This window comes from Ptychodera flava, chromosome 18, assembly GCF_041260155.1.
Source record: "Ptychodera flava strain L36383 chromosome 18, AS_Pfla_20210202, whole genome shotgun sequence".
NCBI classification, from domain to species: domain Eukaryota; kingdom Metazoa; phylum Hemichordata; class Enteropneusta; family Ptychoderidae; genus Ptychodera; species Ptychodera flava.
This window is the reverse complement of record NC_091945.1, coordinates 31,318,635-31,346,305: the sequence shown is the minus strand read 5'-3', so window position 1 is coordinate 31,346,305 and position 27,671 is coordinate 31,318,635. Positions and strand designations below refer to the sequence as shown.

Sequence of the window (27,671 nt, the reverse complement as noted above, 5' to 3'; positions counted from 1 at the left end):
CTTTCAATTATTGGTGTAAGGATCAGTGAAATAATAAAGCAGCAAAATGACAACAGACTTCACATTAAATATATAGGAGCATACATTGCTATCTGGACCATACAGAACATAAGATAATCGGCCAACATGAAACACTACATGCTACATAACAAAATTAATCAACACAGACAAGAAACACTACATCTGAAACTTGACTTTCATATTATTTGTACATTTACGTCAAGTTGTGGTAGCAATCTAGATAAGGCTTGTACTGCCACAACTTGCATAAAAGTGGCAAATCACTACATTTTTGCAAATCAAGAAGACATACTAGATACAACTATGTAATATAAAATATAATTGTGATTGCATCCCAACACAATGAATAATGTGAGAATATGTTTACTTGGTAAAGATCCTAATCTGGCAAAATATTGTGAACCAAGGCTTTCTGATGGAAAAAGCATCTTAACATGATATAAGTAATGCAAAACATCTGTGTGCCTTTGTTCTATAGAGTCATCAGAGGCAATGTTAGCCTTCAAAGAATGTGGTCACAGCTTGGAGTGTGATCTGTACTGTGTGGGAGCACTACACTTCTCAAAGAGTGAGAAAAGTCTATCAATGTACACCCTACTCCTGAACACCACAGGGTGCATAAATAACAGGGTGAATGAAGCAAGTGTCTATTACAGTATTTGAGGACAAGACAGAATATTGCTTGAAGTACAATTTTGATGAGAATATATTGAGTTACATCTCATTGACATTATACATTGTACTGGCATGGCCATTGCATTCTAGGTTGTTGTACATTATAGCTAGTTACACATCAGAGCATCATTGTTCATAAGATGATAGTCAATCAAACAAGCTAGTGATAAAGAAATGTAATAAAAGCCATGTGCATGCCGTATCTGAAAAACAATAAAGAAATTAGCCAATACTCCATCACAGATAAAATGTTAAAGTTCATGAAAGTTTTTTTGCATCAGAATGCAAAGCATGTTTTCCAACTCAATTGTTGCAATCATTTCACTGGTGAAGGGACAATTTTCATTATGCCTTGGTCACAATCTTCCACTTCCATGGGAGCTTTCCATGGTTTTAAAGAAGCTATAACCAAAAGTGACCTGTCTCGGTTGTACACATGGCAAAGGCTATTTCCAACAGCACAATTTTGCCAATCCGACTGGATACTTTGAGAAACCTAAATGAAGAATCATTCAGATCATACATTTAACAGAATACAGTTCAAGCGTTGTTATTGAAAAGATATTGATTTATACCAAAGTACACAGGAGATAAGGTTAACCTATGGTAAATCAAACTAGCTGTGACAGTTACCCAAAGCCACATTGCTGGAATCCTACCAATTTATCACAAGTATTATCTTGTCACTTCTTTATCTTCAGACACACCCACTACATTTTAACTTCTCACAACACGTACACAGACATGTCTGCATTTTGGCAAATCTATGCATTCCTGTCTTTCATTCCTTTACCAATTTGATAGATGGAATAGACTTCAAAAAGTTGTCTTGTCAAGCACCAAATAGTTATCAATCAGTGTTCTTCTTTTGCCCAATGTCCCAGTGAATAAAAGGAAGCTGAAACGTTCACAATACACAATCAGAGTCGAATAACACATATTACAACAAAAATTTTTGACAAGAGAATTGTGACAAATGCAAGGCAAAAGAATTTAGAATAGTTACTCGGTTTAACCCCCTCACCTGGTTTCTGTACATGAGTTCATTGACATCAATATACAAAAAAGGGTTGCAGCAAACTCTGACTGAAATGGTAAAATTTATCATATTTCATCACTTAATCATGTTGTGGGAAATAGAATTTACGTTAAAAAGGGAAACGGTAGAGATTTGTCCCCTTATTACTCTAAGTTGGTGTGATCTGTTTGTGTGAAATATGCACAATTCAAACCCCATATACAAAAAAATTTTCTCTCTTTGCAATGCAACTATAGGATGAAGAGCAGCTACACTGCTGAAGCAGTTTAACCCTTTCACCACCATGGTTTGTCCCAAATCCATTGTTTTTTATGGTAAAGTTGGACCTGTATACAGGGAACTGGGGGTGAAAGGGTTAAATTGGGGCTGAGTAAAAGTTAAAATGCACCTCATGAAAAAGACTTGTCCTTCCCAATCACTGCAAACTGTTAAAACCTTCCATGAAAATACACCTCATGTACAATTATTCTGAGTTAAAAAGAAGGGCTACTGATGAGGAGTCAATAGAAGATAAAATTTCTCTCTGCAGTGGTTACTTGTTGTTTGCGTTGCGAATATTAAATCATCACAACACATCCAATGAATCTGGATCACCATTGGTTAAAATATGAACCAAAATACTGTGTAGAATACAATTTCCCTGCCATTTCCAAATTCCTGTAAAAAACAACACTTAAATAATGAAATGCCTAGACAAATTTTACTCAAATGTCAGGAGCTTAAAACGGTTCTATGAACAACTGATATTTGAAAGAATAATTATGATTAAAATTACCTACAACGGACAAATCGAACAACTGTGTCAATGTATAAAATTTCAGGTAATGTTAACTTGTAGGACCTTACACGAGACATAGTGTTAACATCTGTCTGTGTATAGGATGATAATTTTGCGCAGTGTTCGACAGAAATCATGCTTTACAATATTTGTTTTGAACAATCTTAGCGATTCAAATTTATAAAATCACTTATCTTGTGCCATACCCTGTTTTAAAACCATGCACAATGTTGCATATCACATATCAGAAGGGCAAAAATTACACGAAAGACCATGAAGAAATAAATGCTTTGTAAACTTTCAAAACTGTTTTTGTTCTTTTCTTTTTTTAAGTTTTAAAATGGAAAAAAACAACAGGAAAGAAACAGAAACGCAAAACAAAAGTGAAAATACGATGGTGCATTACCATCTCAGCCTGTGGAAAGTTGAAATAGATATTCAAAAGATGTAATTACAACTCCTCTATGTTCAATGTCACAGATCTGACGCAAACATCGGCTAATCTCTTTTCTAGAAGGAAAGGTCAGAAAGAGAGTAATAGCTGAATGTAAGTGAGATAGAGTTGCTTGTGTTTTATGAATAAATAATTCTGATACTGGAAAAAAATAATGAAATCACACAAAAAGTACGAAATCATTTAGGTTGACTGCTTTTGGCATCATTCTTGTCTAACACTGTGCATAATGTCTTTGTTTTAAGTATGAAACAGAAATGTCTTCAATGCCACACTCTCATAACATTATGAGTCCACATTCATTTCTCCCCCGTAACTCAGTAGTTAATTGTTTCTGGCAAGAGTTTTGCATCCCAACATGTAGCATGATTCAAACCCTGTGTGTTGGCATGGTCCACTTGTTTTGAACAGTTCGGTGAAACCATTCCTCAGGATGTCACCATTGCCTGGTGGTGGGATCGCTTGCCTGACTTACTGAGTAACCCTTGATTAGCATCACTACAGACAGTTATAACTTTCCATTCAAGTCTTTTTTTTCGTCTTGACTATGCGACGTCCTTTATCCAGCTGAACTTCTAGTAGTACTTGGTGAGTAGATAGAGACCTACTCTGACGTACACCCATACCACTGATGTTCATGTGGTCAGGCACTGAAACCATCACCTGAGTTTTCTCCTTTTGATTTTCGGCCGAGATTTGTAGAAACCCTTTGGTTTAGAATCCAGTGGCTGAAAAGAATGGTGCAAAGCGTTCATTAGTTTACCCAGATTAGAAGTCACATTTGGTAGTATAGAAGAGCATTTCACAGTTATCTCAAGCAATTGTAAGAGTTTGATTATGGGATAGTGAATTTGACAATTTGACAGAGTCTTGACATGTTTCAACTTCAAAATTTATGATTGTTTGTAAAGATCAAGTGCACAGTATGTATGGATTTGCAAATTTACACTAACCATATTAAAGTCATACTTCATGGAAAACAATGTTACCTCCTTGTGGTATTAGAAACACTGAACAAACAAAAATAACAGTAAAATGTACAGGAAAAGGCATCTCCTGAGTAAAGGTAGAATGCGCCTCAGGGACAGATATTCAGACTCTAAAACTTCTACATTACTCTTTTGGCCTACCACTGGTGGGGGCTCATTTTGGAGCTAATGAAGTAAATAAAATTTTCAACAGCTTAGTTTCCAAATAGAGATAACACAGAGGTAGCTGCCATTTCTAATTTCAAATAATGGTTAACTGGGTAATTTTTCCCTAGAAGCAAAATTTGCACTGTGACCCAAATTTGTTATTCTTGACTTCAAAAGAGTATGGTTGAAAGTTTGCTGAAGGAAAGTTTGAGAAGTAATTTATTTCCAAGGCACAAACTACCTTTAAGTTAACAGTTATTTGTTTTAAAAACCTATGATCAAGGTCTAATGATAAGTTTATCTATGGTGAAAGTTATCCAACGCAGTGTTAGCAGAAAAGTGATGCGTACACCTTTTTTTTATGTATAAACACTGGAAAATTCATATGCACCTTTATGTTTAATACGCTTCCTTGATCATTAAGAAAGTCAATGATAAAGGGTTTTGTCATTTCCACATATTGTTTCTTGTTCAGCAAGATGTCTAATTATACCTAAAGATTTCTGTTCCAAAACGCAATGCGTGATGTAGTCACTGTAACAGGATATCAAATGACTAATTTCTATTAATATACATCCCTAATGCACTCGGTCTCCTGAGAATCAATGGCTTAAATGGCCAATCTGACAGCTACCTGTAACCCATTGTCCACAGCAGATAACTTTTAGGTTTAAGTATCAGACAAAACACATCTGAATGAAAAGTGATCTGAAGAAATCTGTAACTCTACTGAGATTGACTGTACAAGGTCAGTGATACTGAAAATAACCCATTAAAAGAAATCTGAGATGTTAGGATAACACTTTCATAGGATTTATTGATGTCAAAATTGCAACTCTAGAGGAAAGTATCATTGGCTAAGAACGTGTCCCAGAGGAAATGTAACTCCTCTAATAACATCTGAAAGAAAAAGGCAACCTGTACTACATACAGATTTATGCTAGCTTTCAAGATTATAAAGTCAAATGTCAAGGCTCCCTGATGAAAGCACTGTAACCCTTCCTACCCATTTTCCTGTATACAGATCCATGTGTGCAACAAAAAAGATTTGGATTGAACCAACTTTGATCAGTGAGGGGGTCTATAGGGCTTGGGGGTAGTAGATGTACTGACCTGTTTGTCTAATTCCATCATGGCTTCCTGAATGGCGGCTTCAAGGTGACTATTCATCTTACGGCCTCTGAGTTAGAAATCGGTGAAGAACAAACTTTTCATTCACAGAAAAAACATGCAGCAATCATATTGGTATATTATATATGATATATATAAGAGTTTGTCATATCTATCTGTCACACATTGCCACTTTACTCACTTTACTTATATATTTGTCTTCCTGGTTTTCATATATCATTGTATTTAATTTGTATTGAGAGACTGGTGACTTTAAAATCTACAGCACGTTTGAGAATAAACAATAAAGGATGTTTACTTGCTTGCCATCCCTATTTCTTGTAGAATATTCCAAATGAGCTATTTTTGATAACAGGGGTAGACTAAACTAGAGTTACTGTAATGAAAGGGTTATACAAATTCGAATCAAGTTGGTAATGTATGGCCTTACCTTCTATTTCTTTTCCTTGCTCTGTGGTGCGTTTCTAAACCTTCAGATAATGTTTTCAACTTTTCAGGTTCAACCTGCGTGTATGTGTGATCACCAAACCACATCACCCATACCTGTCAAGAAAGACCAAATTTTACAATCTGATATGCAAACTGTGTGAACATATCTGATCTGTGTTCAAGTTCTAACATTCTATCCTGACAAATTGAGATTTAAGATAATCCTGTCTCTTCTTGTCAATAAATGAATAAACAAAGTGTTCAAGATATATTCTGTATGCCCAATTAGGTAATTACCAAGCAACTTTGCTCAGCAGTTTGCTATGTATATATATTGATATGGCGTTTAACTAAACATGAGTCTGTTTTATTATGTGCCGACTGATAACCCAAAACTCAACAGGCAGCTCCTCCACTGAGTTTACTGATATGCTTATACTGGAACAAATTATTTTCAACTTGCGCCCAATTCATGGGAAAGTTTTGAAAGGGGGAGTAAATAATGTAAAAAATAGCGTCAATGACACTGTAGCTCCCATCCTGGACTATTTAGTGTTTGTTCTCAGGTCAGATATTTGAACATGTGTGAAAGGGATAAAGTGCATGAAGTGAAAATACTTAAAATGTAATGTACTGGAGACAGTGAAATATGTTTAATGTATTTATTCAGAATATAAAATGGAAAAAATACAGAATTAGATATATCGAATACTGTGATACAACAATTAACTCAACAAGTCATTTACAATGACATAGTCCCCACTTGCAATAGGAGTATTAGTCTTGATGGGGCAGGAAAATGTGGTCATTAAGAAGTATCACTGGAGTGTATATGTTGAGATCTATGGGCACATAGGTCTATGTCGTTGTTCCCAATTTGAAACACATGAGGCATGTCTAAGTTATGGTTCTAAATCGGGAAAAAAGATCAGACCTCTAGCAGTATTGGCCAGCCAAGAAATACATATGCGCATTATAAATGAGGTACAAGATGTGACATCTTAAGGTCTAATATCCTATCAAAATTGGAGGGTATAGAACTTGTGGTTACTGAGATATGCATATATATGTATAATATCAAGGTCAAAGGTCATCGAGGTCACATGACATTTTGAAAAAAAAAATTATATTGCTAATTTATCCCTATACGCCAAAAATCAGATCTCTATTTCTATTCGCTTGCCCAGAATTAGATGTGTACATAATTAATGAAGTAAAGCGTGTGTTGTCATAAGGTCTCCTATCCTACTAAATACAAAGGACATAGCACTTGTGGTTACTTATTTATTGACATAAACATATATTTTAGGTAAAAGGTCATCGAGGTCACATGACATTTGGTCAAAAAATTTCTCTCCTATAGTTATCCCTATATACCAAAAATCAGACATCCAGCTCTATTGGCTTGCTCAGAATGAGATATGTGCATAATTGTTGAGGTACAGTATGTGGTGTCATACGGTGTCCAATCATACCAAATATGAAGGGTGTAGCACTTGTGGTTACTGAGTTATGGACAAATATGTATATTTGAGGTCAATGGTCACCGAGGTCACGTGACATTTTGTCAAAAAATTGTATTGCTAAGTTATCCCTATATACCAAAAATCAGACCTCTAGCTCTATTGGCTCGCTCAAAATTAGATATGCACATAATTAATGAGGTACAATATGTGGCGTCATAAGGTGTCCCATCATACCAAACATGAAGGGTGTAGCACTTGTGGTTACTGAGTTATGGACAAATATGTATATTTGAGGTCAAAGGTCACCACGGTCACGTGACATTTTGTCAACAAAATTGTATTGCTAAGTTATCCCTATATACCAAAAATCAGACCTCTAGCTCTATTGGCTCGCTCAAAATTAGATATGTGCATAATTAATGAGGTACAATATGTGGCGTCATAAGGTGTCCCATCATACCATACATGAAGGGTGTAGCACTTGTGGTTACTGAGTTATGGACAAATATGTATATCTGAGGTCAAAGGTCACCAAGGTCACGTGACATTTTGTCAAAAAAATTGTATTGCTAAGTTATCCCTATATTCCAAAAATCAGACCGCTAGCTCTATTGGCTCGCTCAAAATTAGATATGCGCATAATTAATGAGGTACAATATATGGCGTCATAAGGTGTCCAATCATACCATACATGAAGGCTGTAGCACTTGTGGTTACTGAGTTATGGACAAATATGTATATTTGAGGTCAAAGGTCACCGAGGTCACGTGACATTTTGTCAAAAAAATTGTTTGCTAAGTTATCCCTATATACCAAAAATCAGACCTCTAGCTCTCTTGGCTCGCTCAAAATTAGATATGCGCATAATAAATGAAGTACAATATGTGGCGTCATAAGGTGTCCCATCATACCATACATGAAGGGTGTAGCACTTGTGGTTACTGAGTTATGGACAAATATGTATATTTGAGGTCAAAGGTCACCGAGGTCACGTGACATTTTGTCAAAAAAATTGTTTTGCTAAGTTATCCCTATATACCAAAAATCAGACCTCTAGCTCTATTGGCTCGCTCAAAATTAGATATGTGCATAATTAATGAGGTACAATATGTGGCGTCATAAGGTGTCCCATCATACCATATATGAAGGGTGGTAGCACTCGTGGTTACTGAGTTATGGACAAATATGTATATTTGAGATCAAAGGTCATCAAGGTCACATGACATTTTGTCAAAATATCCGAGATGTCTGCGTGAACGGATGGACTCACGGATGGACGAACAGACGGACATGACCCAATCTATAAGCCCACTGGACTTCATCCGTGGGGACTAAAAATTGTGTCACTGCATCCTTTTTGCAATATGAATACGATGAGAAACTAAATTTTTATTTTTCGTGGCCTTATACATGGGAGTCTATGGAGATCTGCCTAATACATGGGAGTCTATGGACGTGTAAACTAAAAATATGCAAATTTCACCACGATTTGCCCAAATTTGGGAAAGGTCACTCCTATGCACTTCCATACCAAGTTTCAAATCAATCGGACTTGTGGTTTCAGAAAAGAAGATTTTTTGACCAAAAATGGGAGAAAATTACAAAAAAATTCATGAAAAATAGCAAGTCCAAGATACTGACCCAAGATGTGCACAATCATTTCATGTTAGCCCAAAGTACTTACATGCCAATTTTTCATGTAATCTGCTCAGTGGTTATTGAGTTTTTTTAATTTTGACTGTTTTTACATTTTTTCACTTAATTTGCATATTTTTGGCAATGACAACTTCATTTGAACAAAATCTCATCTACAGCCCATCATCTATGTACACACCAAATATCAAGATGAAATGTACAGCGGTTTTGGAGTTTTTGATCTTGACGGACAGACATACAGACATACAGACATACAGACACACAGACATACATACATACAGACATTTCCCTAGCCTATAAGAATAGCTTCCATTGCCATATATACATATGGCTATGGGAGCTAAAAATCAATGGTTTTATCTTGTCATAATTTTTTAATTATTTTTGTTCTAGTAGACAAGTATATTCTCTTCTACATAATGTGAAACATGAGGTAATGACCTTGCAATGTGTACAATGAGACAAATGATATATGACTTTTGGGTAAACTAAAAGTCAGTTGTCAATGATGAAATTGAACATTATATAGGCTGTGATGACAATTTGAGTGCTAGGCATTTCAGCATGATTTAGGGGTAGAACAAGAAACTATAATTTACAAACAGAACATATATACCAGTAGTGGAAAAGCATCAATAATTACAGGTACTGGGGCTAGAAACTGTTGTTCTCTGCAATAAAGTCAACTTCAAAGAGAAGAGCGTCAGAACCACAACTAAGGTACATACACACAGCATTTTTAGGGTACATTGGTGAGCACATGTACATTGTCAGGGAGTCTCATAATATGATGTTTTGCTATATGTTCATGTTGTCAATGACTCTTTACACAGAGAAAATTTGCAAAATCCTAGTATCTTGCAAGGGGGAACTTGCCTCTCATATTCATAGATTTAGCCTGAACAATCTATCCTTGATTGACACTTAATTTTGCCTTATCATGGGTAGAAAGGTGTTGCAGTGATTGTATTACTTTGACTAATGGAAAGAAATACATCCAGAATCAACTGATTAAAGATTTTTGTCAATTTGACATAAGTGAAGTAATTAATTATGTTAGAACATAGTTTGTGATATTGCATCATAACAGGATCAATATTTGAATTCCTTCCTACATATATATCTCTGTCACACATTATAATAATAATAATAATATTTATTTCTTATAGGGCGCATTACATTTTAAAAATCTCAATGCGCTTTACACAACACTAAACAAGTCATCGTTGATGACACAGTCCCCACTTGTTAATAATGGGTACTTTGATTACATGTCCTCAGAGAGGATAGAGTCCTCTTCATTAATTAGGTCTGTGATAAAAATACTTTGATACAGATGGCGCTCAATGGCCAAGAATGAGTTCCATGGTGATGAAAACATAGAACCAATGTAGGCCACCATCCTAAAGTTCATAAAATGAGTCAACTAGGAATTAATCAACAGGATGTTGCAAAACATTTTTGCATACAATTCTAACACTTAACAGATTATCACTGGTACCATATTTCCTAAAGTTTGATGCAGTATTTACAACACTATGAGATCAACATCTGTATCAAGATTCATCACATTTGACGTTGTATTAATTTGTGGCTATATCACCCTAATTAGGAAAGTTCATTACTTATGCAATTACAAATTAATTAAAATGACACTGATAAATGTCTTTTTCAATGTTAAAGCAATGTGAGCTTAACATCAGTTAACATCTGTATAAAGTTTCATGAATTTGATGCAGTACATATTTCTTGACATATCAGCCTACTTCCAAAACTTCAATAATTGACATGTTACTGCTACATGACATGAAACAAATTGACGAGCATATGTATGAAATAGGTCAATGTCAACTTTGAATGATACTGGTGGAAATATGTCTGAGTTATGGCTCTGTACATGAAAACATTGTAATAAAATGGCTGCCTAGCGACCATATTGGATCGTATCACATAAAAAATCGACGTACATATGTATGACATAGGCCAATGTCCTTGTACCAACTTTGAATAAAATCGGTTGAGATATGCCTGAGTTATGCCTCTGTATATGAAAAAATCGTAACAAAATGGCCACAAAGCAGCCATATTGGATCGTATCACAAAACAAATTGACGTGCATATCTATGACATTGGTCAATGTCCTTGTACCAACTTTGAATAGAATCGGTTGAGATATGCCTGAGTTATGCCTCTGTATATGAAAAAATTGTAATAAAATGGCCGCCTAGCGGCCATATTGGTTTGTATCACAAAACAAATCGACGTGCATATCTATGAAAGTGGTCAATGTCCTTGTACCAACGTTGAATAAAATCGCTTGAAACATGTCTGAGTTGTGGCTCTGTACGTGAAAAAATCGTAATAAAAAATTGCCGCCTGGCAGCCATATTGGATCGTATCACAAAACAAATTGACGTGCATATCTATGACATTGGTCAATGTCCTTGTACCAACTTTGAATAAAATTGGTTGAAACATGTCTGAGTTATGGCTCTGTACATGAAAAAATCGTAATAAAATGGCCGCCTGGCGGCCATATTGGATCGTATCACAAAAAAAATTGACGTGCATATCTATGACATTGGTCAATGTCCTTGTACCAACTTTGAATAAAATTGGTTGAAACATGTCTGAGTTATGGCTCTGTACATTGAAAAAATCGTAATAAAATAGCCGCCTGGCGGCCATATTGGATCGTATCCCAAAACAAATCGACGTGCATCTGTATGACATATGAAGTAATCCTTGTACCAAGTTTGAATGAAATCGCTTCTTGCATCTCTGAGATATCTGTGTGAACGGACGAACGCACGCACGCACGCACGCACGCACGGACATGACCAAACCTATAAGTCCCCCCGGACAGTGTCCGTGGGGACTAAAAAGAGGTAAGTTGTAAATAAAAATTGCGAGAAAACACCGATAAAACGCAAAGAGATAAAATTTTAAAAATGTCTAGGAATAAAATGAAGTTTTTAACTGACTTCTAAAATTGTTATATGAATTAGCAAGCCTTATCTCAAATGGTAAAGCATTCCACAAATGGGGAGCACATACAGAAAAGGCTCTATTGCCATAAAAAGCCGTGTTGCAAACATGCTGATGCAAAATGATCACACCACTAGACTGGGACCTAAGTGTACGACCAGTATGACGTACTGTAAGCATTTCTTCTAGATAGTCAGGCGCTTGGCCTGTAATGATTTTGTATGTGAAACAAAGAATCTTAAAATCAATTCGTTTCTGGACTGGAAGCCAATGTAAATTTTGTAGTACTGGTGTTATGTGGTCCCTTTTCTTCTTTCTGCTAACAAGCCGAGCGGCTGAATTTTAAATAGCCTGGAGTTTACGTATTTCAAAGTTCGGGGACCAAAAAGAAGACTGCTGCAATAATCTAAACGTGTTGTAATGAAGGCATGAACAAGCCTCTCCGTGGTACGCTGGTCAAGAACATCACGAATCTTTCCTAACCTCCAAATCGCATGTGATGCTGATCTACAAATATTTGTAACATGGTCTGACATGGTGCAGGCAGAGTCCATTGTAACACCTAGATTGCGAACTGATTCAGATGGATATACCGGTACACTGACATCACAAATCCGAAAATTACAACGAGGGACAATTCCCTTAATCCAAAATTTCGAGGAAAAATGTACAACCTCTGTCTTACCGGCATTGAGTGCAAGCATGTTATACTATACGTTGTATTGCTGGTCAAGGGATAAAGCATGTCTACAATCTATACTAATTTCACCATTTTCTCTTGCACATGTACAACTTATAAAAAGCACTGTCTTTATGTCATTTGAATTCTTAAATGTAATTAGTGTTTCTGCATTGTCGGGATGCATCTGTGCACATTCTGATCAACTTTAAAAGTGTAAGCAACAATATCAATGTTAAAAACTGTATATAATCATGAGTGGATGTGTATTACCACTTCAAATAGGTAGACTAGACAGCCCTGCTGGTAAAAATATGCACTCTCATTAAGTATATGGCCAGATAATGAATACATGTAACATTGCAAGTTTATTGTTTTTCATACAATAAAAATCAAAATACCGATTCATAGTTGCTTGCATCCATGTTGTTTATCAATCAGTAATAAAACTCTAGATGAAACAAATCAAAAGTTAGTTTTTTTTTTTTCTCCATTTGTGAAAACTGAAATGTGCTCTTTACATTATCACTTTTGCCAATGAACATGAGTATAAAGAAAGGGAGCAATCACCATGGATATTCTGAGTGGTTGGTATTAAGATAATGATGCCCTGAATAAATTGAGTTTGTGAAGGTTCAATAATGAAAATGGTATACTTGATTACAGCAACCTGAGCCCAATCTGAACACAGAAACGGACCAGACAGATATCGGTTGCAAACACATTATACATAAATGAGAAATGAGAGCATCGGTTTCCTCAAATACTAATCACAGTAGCATTATCTTGATTCATCCTCTTTCAAAAGTAACAGACAACAAAGACTTTCTTAATTTATTTCTTACGGATCAGGGAAACGTTACGGATATCAAATACTACACTCACATGAAATGAGAACATTGGTAACTTTAAACACATCAAACCACCAATAAATGATACATGTACGTTAATGCCACAATATTTCTTTCATTGTAAACACATTTGTAGCAAGTAAAATGACTACACAGCCATGATATTATCACATCAATAATTCGGATACAATAATTCTACTATACTTATCCTTACAAAATTTAAATGGAAAAATATAGTAATCTCATTCAGTAAAATGGATACAGAATTAATGTTTCTTGTTCTATTTAACAATAATGTTACTAATAATACACTGAGAAGATTTGATTCACAAGGCTGATGATACAAAACATTTTCTTATCGTTTGGTACATCAAGTAAATACCTTTGGCATCCAACACAACTCGCAGTTACAATGACTGCAAAACAGTACTTTTTTATCTTTTTAGTAATTTATTGCAAATGGAGTTTACTTTATCAAAGGATACTTTCCTCATAATATAATAACTTTATATTCACATTTTTCAGGTGGAAGATGATGTTCTTACATGCTCTAAAATAGTAACTCTATCAATTAAGGTTTTGAAATTTGATTAGATATTTCTAATAACGTGTTGTTTGTTGGAAACCTACCTTCCCTTCTTCTGATTCTGCATTATTCAACTTGAGCTTGACATCATTTTCAGCAACGATCTTTCCAGGCCATGATGGGAAACCTCGAATCTGACCCCATACGAGGTCGCCTAGGTCGAACGTCCTTGGCAGACTGGAGTCTATGAAGTCTGGCGAGTCAGGATTTTCTATGTCTGAATAACACAGACAACAGAAATCACAATGTTAGCATTGTATGATGGAATGCATTACAGACTGGGAGTGGTAAAAGGCATACTAATTGTTATACGACAGAAATTAGTTCTGCCATTAAATGACAAGAATGCAAATCAATCATAAACACAACAATGACATAAAAAAGTGCATCTCAAACATTAAGTAATTTTCAAAATTGTTTACAATAATGGCATCATTAACAATGGGCGGCTTTTAATACCATTCAGCTCCTTTGGGAGTAGGTCAAACAGGTCAACTGTCACCATCAAATCTTAAAGAATTTGTTGAACAGCCAGAGCTCTCATTACATGTATTAGTTTTTCATGCCAACTGGAAATATATGGAGAAGCACTGTCTACACATATTGGTCTCTTCTTCTTCTCTATGCAATCAATGGAAGAACAGCTAAATTTTGCACTTTTGACGAGTGGACTGGAAAACAAATTATTTTGTGGCATGAAATCCCTTTGACAATGATACCAATACTTTCTAGTCTAGCCATAGCTCTGATTGGGATTGCTGGTTTGTTTAAACACACAGCATTACCTGTGTAAAATTGGCTGTTGCCTTCAGAAATGTGGACAAATTTTTGTCTGCTTTGAGTATGTATTGACCAACTGCTAGCTGCGACTTGTATTAAGGGCATTTAACATGTGATTTTTAGGTTTCCACTGGAACATTCATTGCAATAAGGTACTATTTTCATCGATCTTATACATTTAATTTCTGAAAGACTTATTAAAAGATATCAAACAACTTCAGATTATTGATAAAAACTGTCACATTTATTTGGATTAAGTCCTTTTACTCTGTAATATCTGCAGTTCTCCTCAATTCCATAATATCCAGATTCACAAACACAGACTGAGTATATGCAGCAGCTAGTTGAAATGGGGCTGAACAGGTTATTTCATAGCTACTGATGCATTTGAAAAATAAACAATTCTCTGACCACTGTCAAGGGTTATAAAAATAAATTTGGTAAACATTAGGGGGGACATACATATTGTACCATCCTATATCAAAACTGCACAAATTACATATTTAGTGAATTTAAGGAACAAAAATTCACATCCTTTGATTTAAATTATCTTGAAATGTTCTGAAGCCAATCTGCAAGCTTCGTTGACCTGTGTCTCCCCTGAGATTAGCAATCATCATAAACAGAACTTTGATGTGTATGTTTTGGAATTACTCTTACTTAATAATTTCTTTGTATAGATGCAATTATTGCATCAATCAATGGATCAATGGATCCTCTTGATTTCCTCCCCTGGGAAATTGCTCGGTAAATTACAAACGGGCAAAAAAGGATAATTATCAGGTTTGCTTTGCTTTTGAGTGCAGAATTTTTCAGGTAATAAATACCCCCAGTGCGGCCCTGTCATGAAATTTCCTTGTGTGCTGGCAGAACTACACTACTGACCTGAGAGGAATGACAAAATCATCAACAAGGATGCCAAAACTTGAAACTTTCAGTATTCTGTGGCACACAAATAGGCATTTAAAAAAGTACACTCTGTGTATCTTGAGAGTGCGCCTCTCAAATTCTACAGCAGTATATAAAATGAATAAATTACCTCCCATCTGCCTGGAAATCATTTCAGCATCATTAGTTTCGTCATCGTCTTCTTCATCATCGTAAATATCATCATCATCATCACCATCATCATATCCATCCATGCAACCATCCTCAGCGAAATGCAGGTCATTTCTCAGAGAGTCCACAGCATCACTGCTGTGATGTAAATTGGCCAAAACAGAGTGTTCAGGTTGCCTCATCAGCAGACTTTTACTGTCTTTCATGTTTTCCTTCCCGAGTACTGCCTCCCTGTTATTAATCTGGTAACCAGCCATGTTGTCAAACATGTGAGTTTCTGAAAAGTTATTTGACTTGTAAGTAGTTTCACTTTTAGTGTTATCAACATTAGTACTCATTTTAGTGGGTGTATTTTTACCAATGTCAGAATCACACACCCTTCCATTTCTGGTCCCTTTTGAGCTGTCAGCTTGTTCCTCAGCACACCTGAAGTGCACCATATCCACAGAATTATTTGCAGTTGTGACAGGCAAGGCACTGCCCTCATTAGTACTTGACTGATCTACATCATTTGTTTGTACATCTCCATTTTTAAAGTTTTCTGTTTCATTCGTTCTATCCTGATTCAATTCATTGTCACTTTGATTTGAATCCTGCGGCGTTGAGTTGTGTTGTCCTGTCTGCTGGTTCTCTGAAACTGACTGTTGGTTTTGCTGGGCAGTATCAGAGCATGGAGTGCGAACATCCACTGATTCACTCGCTGCTGCAGTTGAACTGTCACACTCTGGACTAGGTTTTGTCAAGGCACTCTCATTATTGTGTTCTGCTGATGATGATGATGACAATGATGATAATGATGGCGGCGATGAAGACACAGATGACGCTTGTGTTGCAGAAGTTGTGCAAGTTGTTGTCTCTGTCGTTGCTGTTTCTGCATTTGAACCAGCTGAACTATCACCCTTAGCTGCGGATGACCTTTCACCCTTTTTCTCTCCTGTGATCACAACCCGAACACCTGAGTTGGCAGCATCAACAACTGCTTTATATATGGCATCGATTTCTGCATTACAGGAGGAGGGATTGCTTTTTGGCCTCTGTGAAAGAGGGTTTTCCTTTGGTTTCCTTTGTCCCCTTGGCTTTGACTGAGTCACCCCTCCTGTTCCTCCTCTTGGGGATGTTTTCCCTGACATGTTTACTGGATTTGTGACAGGCACTGTCCTGTTTGGTTGCTGATGTCCTACATTTGCTGTTTCATTGACATTCCCAGAATTGGGACTAGGGTTTATCTGAAAGTTATGGTTCATAATCTGTTGCATGGCATTATGATCCGTACACTGATTCATAACCGGGCTTGGCTTGTTTTGAAGTACAACATTTTCTCCCATTATCTGCTGCTGTTGGTGCATAGGAAACATTTGCTTGTTCATTGTCGTAAAATTTTTCAACATATTCATCCTTGACATAGGAATATTCCCCGGATTATTATTACTTTGTTGTTGGAATTGACAAAACATTGGATTGTTCAGATTCATGGGACCCATGTTAAATGGCAAATTTCCTCCTTGCTGTCGCATCTGTTTCTTGGCCGCTGCCGGTACAATGGGGACAAAATTATCACATGGATTCATCGGATTGTTCACAAACTGGGCAGGGAGGGATGAAGGGGACTGGTGGAGTTGTTGCAGCTGCTGCTGTAGTTGTTGTTGTTGCTGCATCTGCTGGGGTGACCACTGCGGCAGCTGAGGTTGTTGCTGTTGGCCACCATGGGCCATAAAACCCGGTGGGAAATGTTGCATGTTTGGGGTTGCTACACCGCGGCCATCAGCCACCTGAATGTTCCTGTTTGCCGGATTCATCATCATCGCGACATTCATGTTCATGGGTTCATTGGCGTTTGTTGGCATGCCAACATTGCAAGACACTTGCATAGATTTATTGAAAAACACATTGTTATGAAGTTGTTGTTGCTGCTGCTGCTGCTGTTGCAGCTGCTGCTGTTTTTGGAACATGGTTTGCTGTTGTATCATAAGGTTGACCTGCTGTGGATTCAACTCACCGAAGTTGCCCTGGAAGGCCATAGCACCGCCCTGTACTGCCGGGTTCATTTGCATGTATTGTAAAGGGTAACTAGTTTGCACGTTTGCAGGCATTGTTCTGTTTGCTTGCATTCCAGTGGATGCACTGATATGAATAGCACCATCTCGGTTTGGTAAAGTATTGCCCAACATATTCGCTGTCTTTGCACCCTGATTGTCATTAGCAACATTCATCAAGTTCATCCCACTACTAACAGTATGAGCTGGACCATAAAAATCGCGTCTCGGGGAGACGTTCATTTGCTCTCGGAGAGGTTGCCCTTCAACCATCATTTCAGTATTAACCAGCTGGCCGGTTTGAGACACACCACTTTTGGACACTTTGGAATTGAACTTTCAGTTTCCTGTACAAGCACAGAATCAGAAAGTTTAACATGAGATAGCTCAGAAGTGACTGACCCTGAATCGGCTGTGCAGTTGGTAACAACATCAGCTTCTTTGTAAGATTCAATGCTTTTAACAGTGCTTTCTAGACATTCTATCGGAGATTTATCCATCACACTCCCATGCAAGAGTTTTTGTCCACTTTTCATCCCAAGAATGGCAGTGTTTAATTTCATTATGGACATATCAGTCATTTGTCTAGGTGGCACAAACGAATTTGAACTTACTTTTACGGAACCAAACATCATGTTGTGTGGATTTCCACCCTTGGAAACATTGTTCACCTTGGTGGTCCACTTCAATTTATCCTGGTCGGTGGGTCGGCCAGTATGTGCACTTGTGGATTGAGTAGTCTGAGTAAGCTGCACACTGGTGTTTGTTGGCAACACATTTGTCAGCGAAACTGCCGAAGAAACACCATCTCCACTGCTACACGCTGAGCTGGGAATTTCCATTCCCATTCCAGAAATCATGGAAGTCCTTGAACTTCCAGTGTCCGTTGGATTTGTTAGGAGGGATGTGGTGTTGGCTTGAGATGACTGACTGGCCATCTGTGCTTTGGCAGCTGCCGACAACAAACTGCTTGCTGGAAACGCGACTGGGTTTTGCTGGCTGAAAATCTGCTGCAGAGTTATTCCTGCCATACCTGGTTTGCTTTTTGTCTCATTCGCCTGTTGGACATAGTTATTTAGCAGCGACTTTGTCAAGTCATTCTGCTGTTGGATGAACGTTTTCATTTTATCTTCCAGAATCACTGAATCACTCTTGCCTTGCAATGATGTTGCTGGGTTCATGGTGGAAAGGATCTTTTCCGTAGTACTTGAGATGGGAGCAGATGGAAGTAGTTTTGTTAGCACTGAGGAAAGCAAAGCTTGGTTGCCTTGACTGGCTGTGGTGGTGGTCACAGACTCTGTTGTTGGAGTGGGACTTGATGTGCCACAACTTGTATCTGGCCCGGGCGTTCCTGTGGTAGTTTTATTCTCAGACTGCTGTTGTCTGGTTGCTGGAAGCATCAAATTGCTGGGTAACGGTATAGTGACAGGAACATTTCCATTCCCAGATGAGTCCTCAGTGGCAGATTTACTCCTAACTGACCCAACATTTGGGTTTGTCTCTCTTGGACTTTGAAGAGGACTGGAATTGCTGCGTTCACTAGAAACGGGGCTACGTTGTTTGTTAATTGACAGACTAGGACTTGGCAATGACCTCCCTGGACTGGGTGTTTGCCGCAGGGTTGGGGTGGAAGGAAAGCCTGCACAAACTGGACTTTTCCTCATCGGTGATGTTTTCATGAAAGGATTGCCAAGGGTTCTTTGTGCTGGATCCACAGAACAGTCCGGATTTACCTCTGGCATGATAAAATCAAACGGATTCCTTATTGGTGATTTTGTTGACGGAGACCGAAGAGGTGAATGAAGAGGAGACCTCATCGGTGACTTGGCAGAAGCTGGAGACATGCTTCTCTGGTCAAAGTTCATTTTAGGATTCTGTGGGTCAAGGCAGCCAGACATATGCTGCTGTTGGTGGTGATGGTGCTGCTGCTTCTGTTGGATCATCTGGAGTTGCTGCTGTATTTGGAACTGCTGCACCTGGATGCTGTGCTGCTGAAGATGATGATCAAACGGTATGTTTGGTAACGATGGGTGTAAATTGGTTATTGACGGAGGCCTTTCACCTCTCATTGCTAGCAGTTCATACACTGACATGTTTGGGTAGTGATGTAGTGCACTGGGGTTTGGTGCTTTCTTTCTTGAACGTGCCCTAGGACGAGTTCTCGACGATGCCTGTCTTGAAGAACCTGCAACAGAACAAATGAAAATTATGTTATAAATATAGATTTAATATTTTACCCTTTTAACACTGAATGAGTATTCAACCAGCCATTGTAAACAAAAACAAACCTATGTATGACTCAAGTTCAACTGAAATTATGGTACTTCCTGCTGATAACAAAAGTCATACAGTGTTGTTATTAGGAGGTATATTTTGTTAAAGGCGTCCTAAACAAAAGCTTAGCGTCATGACAGGCATGATATGCTTTCATGTCAACTGTAATTCAAGGAGTTTTCGTCATTGACATGTTCCTTGACATTTTCCTGATTCACCAAAGACATTATTTAGCAATCAAAAGCAGAGTGAAAAATTAAATGGTCCCCCATTTGTAATAATGACAGATCTTCAAAATCACAGTTGGATCACTGTCAGTAGTGGTTAAACACATATTTTCAGAAAACACTTTCAATTCTTGCAATATTTGTAAAGTAACACGGATTTGCTTAAGATTGACAGTGTGACAACTGGCTATCCAATTATCAACCCTAAGCTTTCTAAAAGGACTGCATCAAGGGAAACTGACAAGATGTAACAACATCATATAATTATGAAAATATCTTCTGGCTTATTTGTAATGGGAAATGTCTACATCTCTCTGTAAATTACAATCTCCGTTGAAAGTAATTATCTGCAGTGTTGCTTTCTTAATCTTCAGACATCAACCTTAGTATTTGTGAAGATTACCTTTCCATTTCCAATCAATGGAGAATTCTGATATGCACAAAATGTTTCTCTTTCAAAACCTTCAGTGCTAGCAAATGCAAAGTTCAAGTTTCAAAAGTTTAAACCCATTTTGTTGGCAGCGTTTCTTGAGCATCAATAAACTTTCTTTCAAACACCTGATAATGTAGGGAAAGTAAAGTCAGTGGGTATGAAATTCAGAACAAATCTAAATGTACTAATTATCTGAGACTGCTTACCAGTTCTGATTTTGGACTGTGCTGTTTCTTCAATGCATGCATTTGTGAGTGCTCCACTCGTCTTGATAGGTGGCTCCTCTACGCTACTTTGCAGCGTTGCCATGGCAATGATCTTCCTCTTATGATTGCACAAATTTGTGAGAGCATCGTCTTTCTTCAGGTCTTCAGTCGTCCTCTGCTTTGAGAGGACATTGACATCAAAGTTGAAGATTTTGTGCACCACAAGAGGGCACTCCAGTCCACACTTGCAAGTCCCGTCAGTTTGGAGATATCCCTTGACATTTTCAAGACAAGTGAGTAAACTCTGATTTGGGCTGGAAGTGAAACCAAACAAATTCATTTAATTAAAAAATTCAAAGGAAAAAAATCAACAGCTTTCAATGCTGGTTTTACATACTAAAGCATCAGACAGTCTCACAAGATGCCTTAATAAACCCAAGCATTTTGTTTTAAAATTCTTACTTAGTTAGAACATGCCTCAGGGATAGCTAATCAGACTCTCAAACTTTTACAATTGTTGATAAAGCTCTTGGTGTAAGAAAAGTTTTTACCCTCTTAGTTTTTTCGAAAATCGACAATTTTATTTTTCTCCTAAGAGTTAAGGTGGCTGGATAGGCTATTTTTGCACCAATTCTTTTCTCACAGTTAATGTCAAGTTTCAAGTGTTAGAATCAAGATATTTAGTTCAAATTTTCAGGATAACTCCCTTAGTTAATATTTTCTCCAAAGGATATAAAAATAGCGCCAATGGCACTTGATCACAACTGGCACATTGTGAAACTACTCATAATTAATGAGGTACAATATGTGGCGTCATGCGGTGTCCCATCATACCATATATGAAGGGTGTAGCACTTGTGGTTACTGAGTTATGGACAAATATGTATATTTCAGGTCAAATGTCACTGAGGTCATGTGACATTTTGTCAAAAAAAATTGAATTGCTAAGTCATCCCTATATACCAAAAATCAGACCTAGCTCTATTGGCTCGCTCAAAATTAGATATGCACATAATTAATGAGGTACAATATGTGGCGTCATAAGGTGTCCCATCATACCATATATGAAGGGTGTAGCACTTGTGGTTACTGAGTTATGGACAAATATGTATATTTGAGGTCAAAGGTCACTGAGGTCATGGGAGATTTTGTCAAAATATTTGATATATCTGCGTGAACGGAGGGACATGACCCAATCTATAAGGCCCTGGACTTCATCCATGGGGACTAAAAACTGTGTCACTGAATCCTTTTTGCAATATGAATATGATGAGAAACTAAATTTTTATTTTACTTGGCCTTATACATGGGATTCTATAGACAGCTGACTTATACATGGTAGTCTATGGTGGTGTAAACTAAAAAGTCCTCTAACATGGCCAAATCGACGTGCATCTGTATGGGGTAGGGTACTATCCTTGTGCAAAGTTTGAAAGAAATTGACCAGGGCATGTCTGAGATATCTGCGTGAACAGATGGACGGATGCACACACGGACGCAGGCACGCACACATGGACATGACCAAACCTATAAGTCCCCCCCGGACGGTGTCCGTGGGGACTAATTAGACAGACCACGAAGTCAATGAGCAACATACAGCTGAAAGACTATTTTTCACATTGCGATTTTAAGCCCATTTTTATGAGAAAAGGGACATGTATATGTATATGGAGAAAAAAGCAGAAGACATATTTGTAAATTGTTTGTTAAGTGACAATCATATATGCATCTCGGTATAACAGTAGTGTAAGAATAATGAGGTTAGAATAAGTTAGTAAAGCTAAGTTGACAGTAATTAAGATTACAAAATTATACACTAAGCTGAGGAAATCTGAATGAAATAAATGTTGAAAAGTAGCAAAGTCATGGTCATCTTTTGTCTAATACCTTGTGTAAGTCCATGAACTATACATAAATCTTGCTATAGACTTGTTGCTAATGGGCAATAACTGTGTTTCAGATCATTTGAGAGCAATCCATCCATGACAGGTTTAAATTGTAATATACTTCTATTTAAAGGAGAGAAACTTCTCAAATAATTTTTTTCCCTGTAATTTCCTGTGAGAACACATGGACATGCGTAGGACTCTATGCTGGTGCTACCTTGATAACTAACCTACAACTTATCATGGCATTGTCTAACCTGTTCACCCCAATTTCCTGTAGACAGGTCCACACTCACCATTGATAACAATGGGTTTGGGCCATACCATGGTAGTGAAAGACTGTAACATGTGAGGTCGTGGATACTTAATCTCAGGAATGTCAAAGTCTGTATATGACTCAAGGATGTTTTACATAACAAATGCTTAGGGTCATCTCAAAAGTGAGAATCTAAACTATGAAATATGGTTTTTTTTATGCTTTTGATACCCAAAAGAGCATAGAAATCTCTTATACTTTGAATCAGCCATCCTGCATATTTCTAACATTCATCAAAACCTCATTTCTGTTCCACAACTCATAAAACAGTCCACAATGCAGGATTGGTGTACATTCCAAAACTACATATATGAAAGACCCCTAAAATCAATTAGTTAAAAAGGGGGTTAGAAATTTCCCAAAACTATATAACCTCCGCTCCGTTTGGCTCCATTTTTCGGAATTGGAACCTTGGAACCAGTCTATGTATCTGTACCAAATATCAACGCAGTCTGTTCAGCAGTTTTTGACTTTTTGTCGTTTACGGAAATGGACGACATCAAACACCGGTTGAAACCACCTCTATATCACAACTTCCAGTTGTGATTAAAATTGTATATTTGCAGCCATGATTTTGAAATATGACACCAATCAATATAAAAACTTAAATTTTCATATTTTTTTACATATTTGAATTTAATAATAATTGGATAGTATTAATATTACCAAATTAGTTATAAATATGTTGACACTATTTATTGTAAGATTTGTACGGCAGGATTTGTAAATAAAATTTGTTTTTATGATTTTACATGGGTTTATATATCAAAAAATTATTAAAAATTCTTTCAAATTTCAAAATTCGATTTTTCAAAAAGTACTTCAAATACAGGTAAATTTAGCCTTACAAATCTTATCTGTAACATTGTTAATAGGCTGTAAAAATTCCATGTCCATATCTCATTTCAAAGTTGGATTAAATTGGTATACAATTATGTAGGAAAACTGTTATTCTGTCAAAAATGTTGAAAACAAGCCATATTTGCACCCCTCTTTTGAAGTCATAGAGCAGTTTTTTTGGTTGATCTCACTTTTGACACCTCTTTGACACTCAAAGAATCTAAAAATGCATTTACAATAGCAGCCACTCACTCTGAATGCCAGCACCACCTTGTCAAACATTCCTGAAAAATAGCAAATAATGACTTTCCCTTTTCAAACATTTTATTAAAAGCTAGGGGACCTCTACCATAGTTAATACACTAAAGACTCCCCAACTTCTTCTTATTTGGTCAGTTTTTCAGAAGTTTTGACAGGCTATAACTCTGCAATGCCTTTGTGCCTAAATGTCTAGTTTTTTTTATTCCACATAGAATGTTGACTACTTTTATATTTTAATAGTTTTGTTGAAATTTATAACTGACGCTCTAGCCTTTCCAACCACCTTAAAACAGGGATGGCAGCTATTTTAAATGTCAAACATCGATAAATCTTGAATAATTTGTGTCTCTAGTACCAAAATTTCCATGGTGACCCCATATTTTATTTTTTATTTTGAAAGAGAAGGGTTGAAAGATTCCTTGAGGAAAGTTTGTGCAAAAGTATAAGTCTTTCACTCTCAAGACACATACTACCTCTAGGGGGCCAAAGACAACCATCACAACAAGGGTATAGAGTGATACAAGTTTTGTAAAGCTGCAACAGTTCTGTTTATCTTTCTTAAAGTACATTTCAGTTATCCAGTTGAATAGACCTTTTTAAAATGGACACTCCTTCAAAGAGCTCCTTTATGAAACTTATGATAACTCTTGTTGGAAATATTCATGACAATTAACAGGCAGCATCGGTTTTGGGTATATCATATACTTTATGTAAAAGATATATGCATATGACCCTGATTTTGTCACCAAAAGACTATCCAAAACCATTCATTCTTCGAAGGGTCACAGTTCAAATACAATATGGTTGCACATTAACCAACAGCGCCCATTGAAAGCAGTTCAAATTACCTCATTGAAACAACCAGGCTTAATATATTACCATATACCTACTTCTCGGCAGTTGTTCAAGTATCTTAGTCTATTTTAGATACATAATTCAAACACAGAACAATTTCATTGCTGTTGATTGGTACAATATGAGGAGCTATTTAAGGTGTTCAAACAAGTTCAACATCACCAAGATCTCAAGAACACTACACAAGTATGCATAGGTTGTAAATACGGTAATTTTATGACAGAGAATTATGCATTTGTAAAAAATAATGTAAAATTCTTCCTAATTTAGATATTTGTGCCACTTTGGGAATGTAGGTTGATCAATGCCACTCGATAAATGAAATTTCAATGCTATCTTTTATAACTGAGCGGCAAAAATACTGCCAAGTATTGCAGGCAGATGATGGAAAATTACATACAGCAACCATGAAACAATTACCATAATATCAGTGGGTGGATGGGATACAAAACTGAACACCTACAAACATCCCTCACTGCTTCATTTCTGACTAACTACAACTATAGTGTCATATCTCTACAGAAGACTAGAGCATTCACTGCTAAACAAATAAAGGACGTCATTGATTGGTTTCTGAGGAAAGCTATAATGCGGTAAAATTTAACTAAAATATCAACAATATTTAATAACAATGTCATTTTCCATATACAAAGAATAACATTATCACAATTAAATTGTCATCGTCGTTTTTTTGACTGAAATGACTGTCCTGCGTCTCAAGTTGCAAGTACTACCAGGCACATGTCTCAAAATATGAAAGCATCTTTTCATACCTCATTCTTTGCTAGATTACAGTTTGTGAATATAAATTGTTCTAAACAAGAACTATTTATAGCTATTGTCAATTCACAAAAAATAAATTCAGTTTTTTTCAGATACGCTATTAAACGACTGAATAAGGCTGCTTTCTATTTTGAATTGTGGTGAAAGTAGATTTGCATTTGAACATGCGTTTATCCTGGTACCATAACAGAAGTGTATTGAAAAATCCTGGCAAGGCTTTTATTTTTAACACTAATCCTGCCATGTCAATGGAAATTCCCATCAATTTTCTGGGTGCCAAGAAGCTTGCACAGTCAGTGAAATTCAGTAAAGTTGATATACCATAGCAGTCCAGTCACACACACTATGTTTCAGTGAGTTTTAAGATGCTCCAAGCTGTGCACAAGTACAGTACATTCTTGTACACAACGCATGCCAAGTTTGTGAAAACATGAATTTGACTCAGTACGGCTTTTTACTGAGATGGAAGGATGGATGGTGATGGACTTGGCAGGAAAAAGGTTTTAAGGTGAAAAGTATTAGAGCAGAATCTGATAATCAATAATCAAAAATTGTTGAATACACTAGAAATTATTTAAACACAAACAGGAGTAATACAGGAGTGATATATTGCCATTATTAGAAAATAATTTGCAAAAAAGATGTCCATGATTGAACAGAAATGCTGTTTTTAATGTACTTTGCATATGTAACATGTACTTCCAGTCAAAAGTATTTCTTGTCTGTAGTCAAATGAAGAACATCCATTTCAGCATAACAATAACATCCAAAACCCAAATGCTAACTTTATCTTAATCTTGTGATGAACCCCTCAGTCATCAAGTCAGACATTAATTTGCATTTGACAACTAAGTCACTTTGGTTCACTGTCTTTAGTGCTTGGCTTTTTCTTTTTACATTTAATATTAGCTCACGCTTAGCTTAGTAGCTCACTGATACATACACATCACTGCAGTACAATAAGAATTTTCTCCTTGACCACATAGTCACTGCCATTGTAATCCCATATTGCTTGTGAATGCATCACTGCACATCATACAGCCCCCGCTTTTGATTTTTTACTTTGATCCATATATGCTTGCGATAAAGTTATAAAGTTACTAAGATGACTTTTAGGATTTGAAATTAATTAAAACACATCAATATATTTCCATTTGGGATGACACATATAACACCCTTTGACAGCAGTGCTAGCCATCATGACTTGTGTCAAGGGTCACTGTCCTAGGCAGCGTGGCTTGGCTAGCTGCTGTACTTGGCCACTAACACCTAGCACCTGTGACGAATAAGAGTATCTTTAAAATATTTTTTTCGAGCAAAGTAAACTGTTAACTGTCACTTCTGAATATACATTTCAAATCTTACTCTGTGCGAGCTTATTGGCTCAGCCCTATTGTGAAATTTATTATCAAACTATTTAACTTGTTTGAATTCTGTTTACACTTATTTTAGCAAAGCCCATCAAATTTTAGAAATATTTCTCACCTTACGTAAACCACACTGCCATTTTCTACCAGCCTCTGCCATCCAAATGGTACTTTCACAAACTCCTTTCCTGACTGCAATGAATCATGCTGTTGCTGCTGCTGCTGTTCACGCTGCTCTTCTACCCTCTCCTTCTCTTCCCCCTCCTTCTTGCCGTCACCCTCCGAGGGGTTTCCCTGATTCAGATTCATGACGGTCGATGAGATTATTTCCCCCGAAAGTTTTCTGTAATCTACTACAGAGTAACGCTACAATTTCAGCTCAATTACATCATGTCTTTGGTTTTCCATTTAGTGCAAGCGTCTAGGTATCTTCTGAGGCGTCTGTGACAATTTGGGAAGTCA

General features: G+C 36.9%; 1 protein-coding gene across 1 annotated transcript; it reads right to left on the bottom strand.

Annotated features, from left to right (window-relative positions):
• Positions 1 to 182: 182 nt before the first annotated feature.
• LOC139117386 (methyl-CpG-binding domain protein 5-like) lies at positions 183 to 27,671 on the bottom strand. The gene is given in 8 exon segments (XM_070680470.1): positions 183 to 3,695; positions 5,217 to 5,283; positions 5,665 to 5,777; positions 13,934 to 14,106; positions 15,709 to 18,037; positions 18,040 to 19,946; positions 20,902 to 21,215; positions 27,328 to 27,671. Coding segments are annotated over 8 exon segments (5,163 nt in total). The 5' UTR covers positions 27,519 to 27,671; the 3' UTR covers positions 183 to 3,626.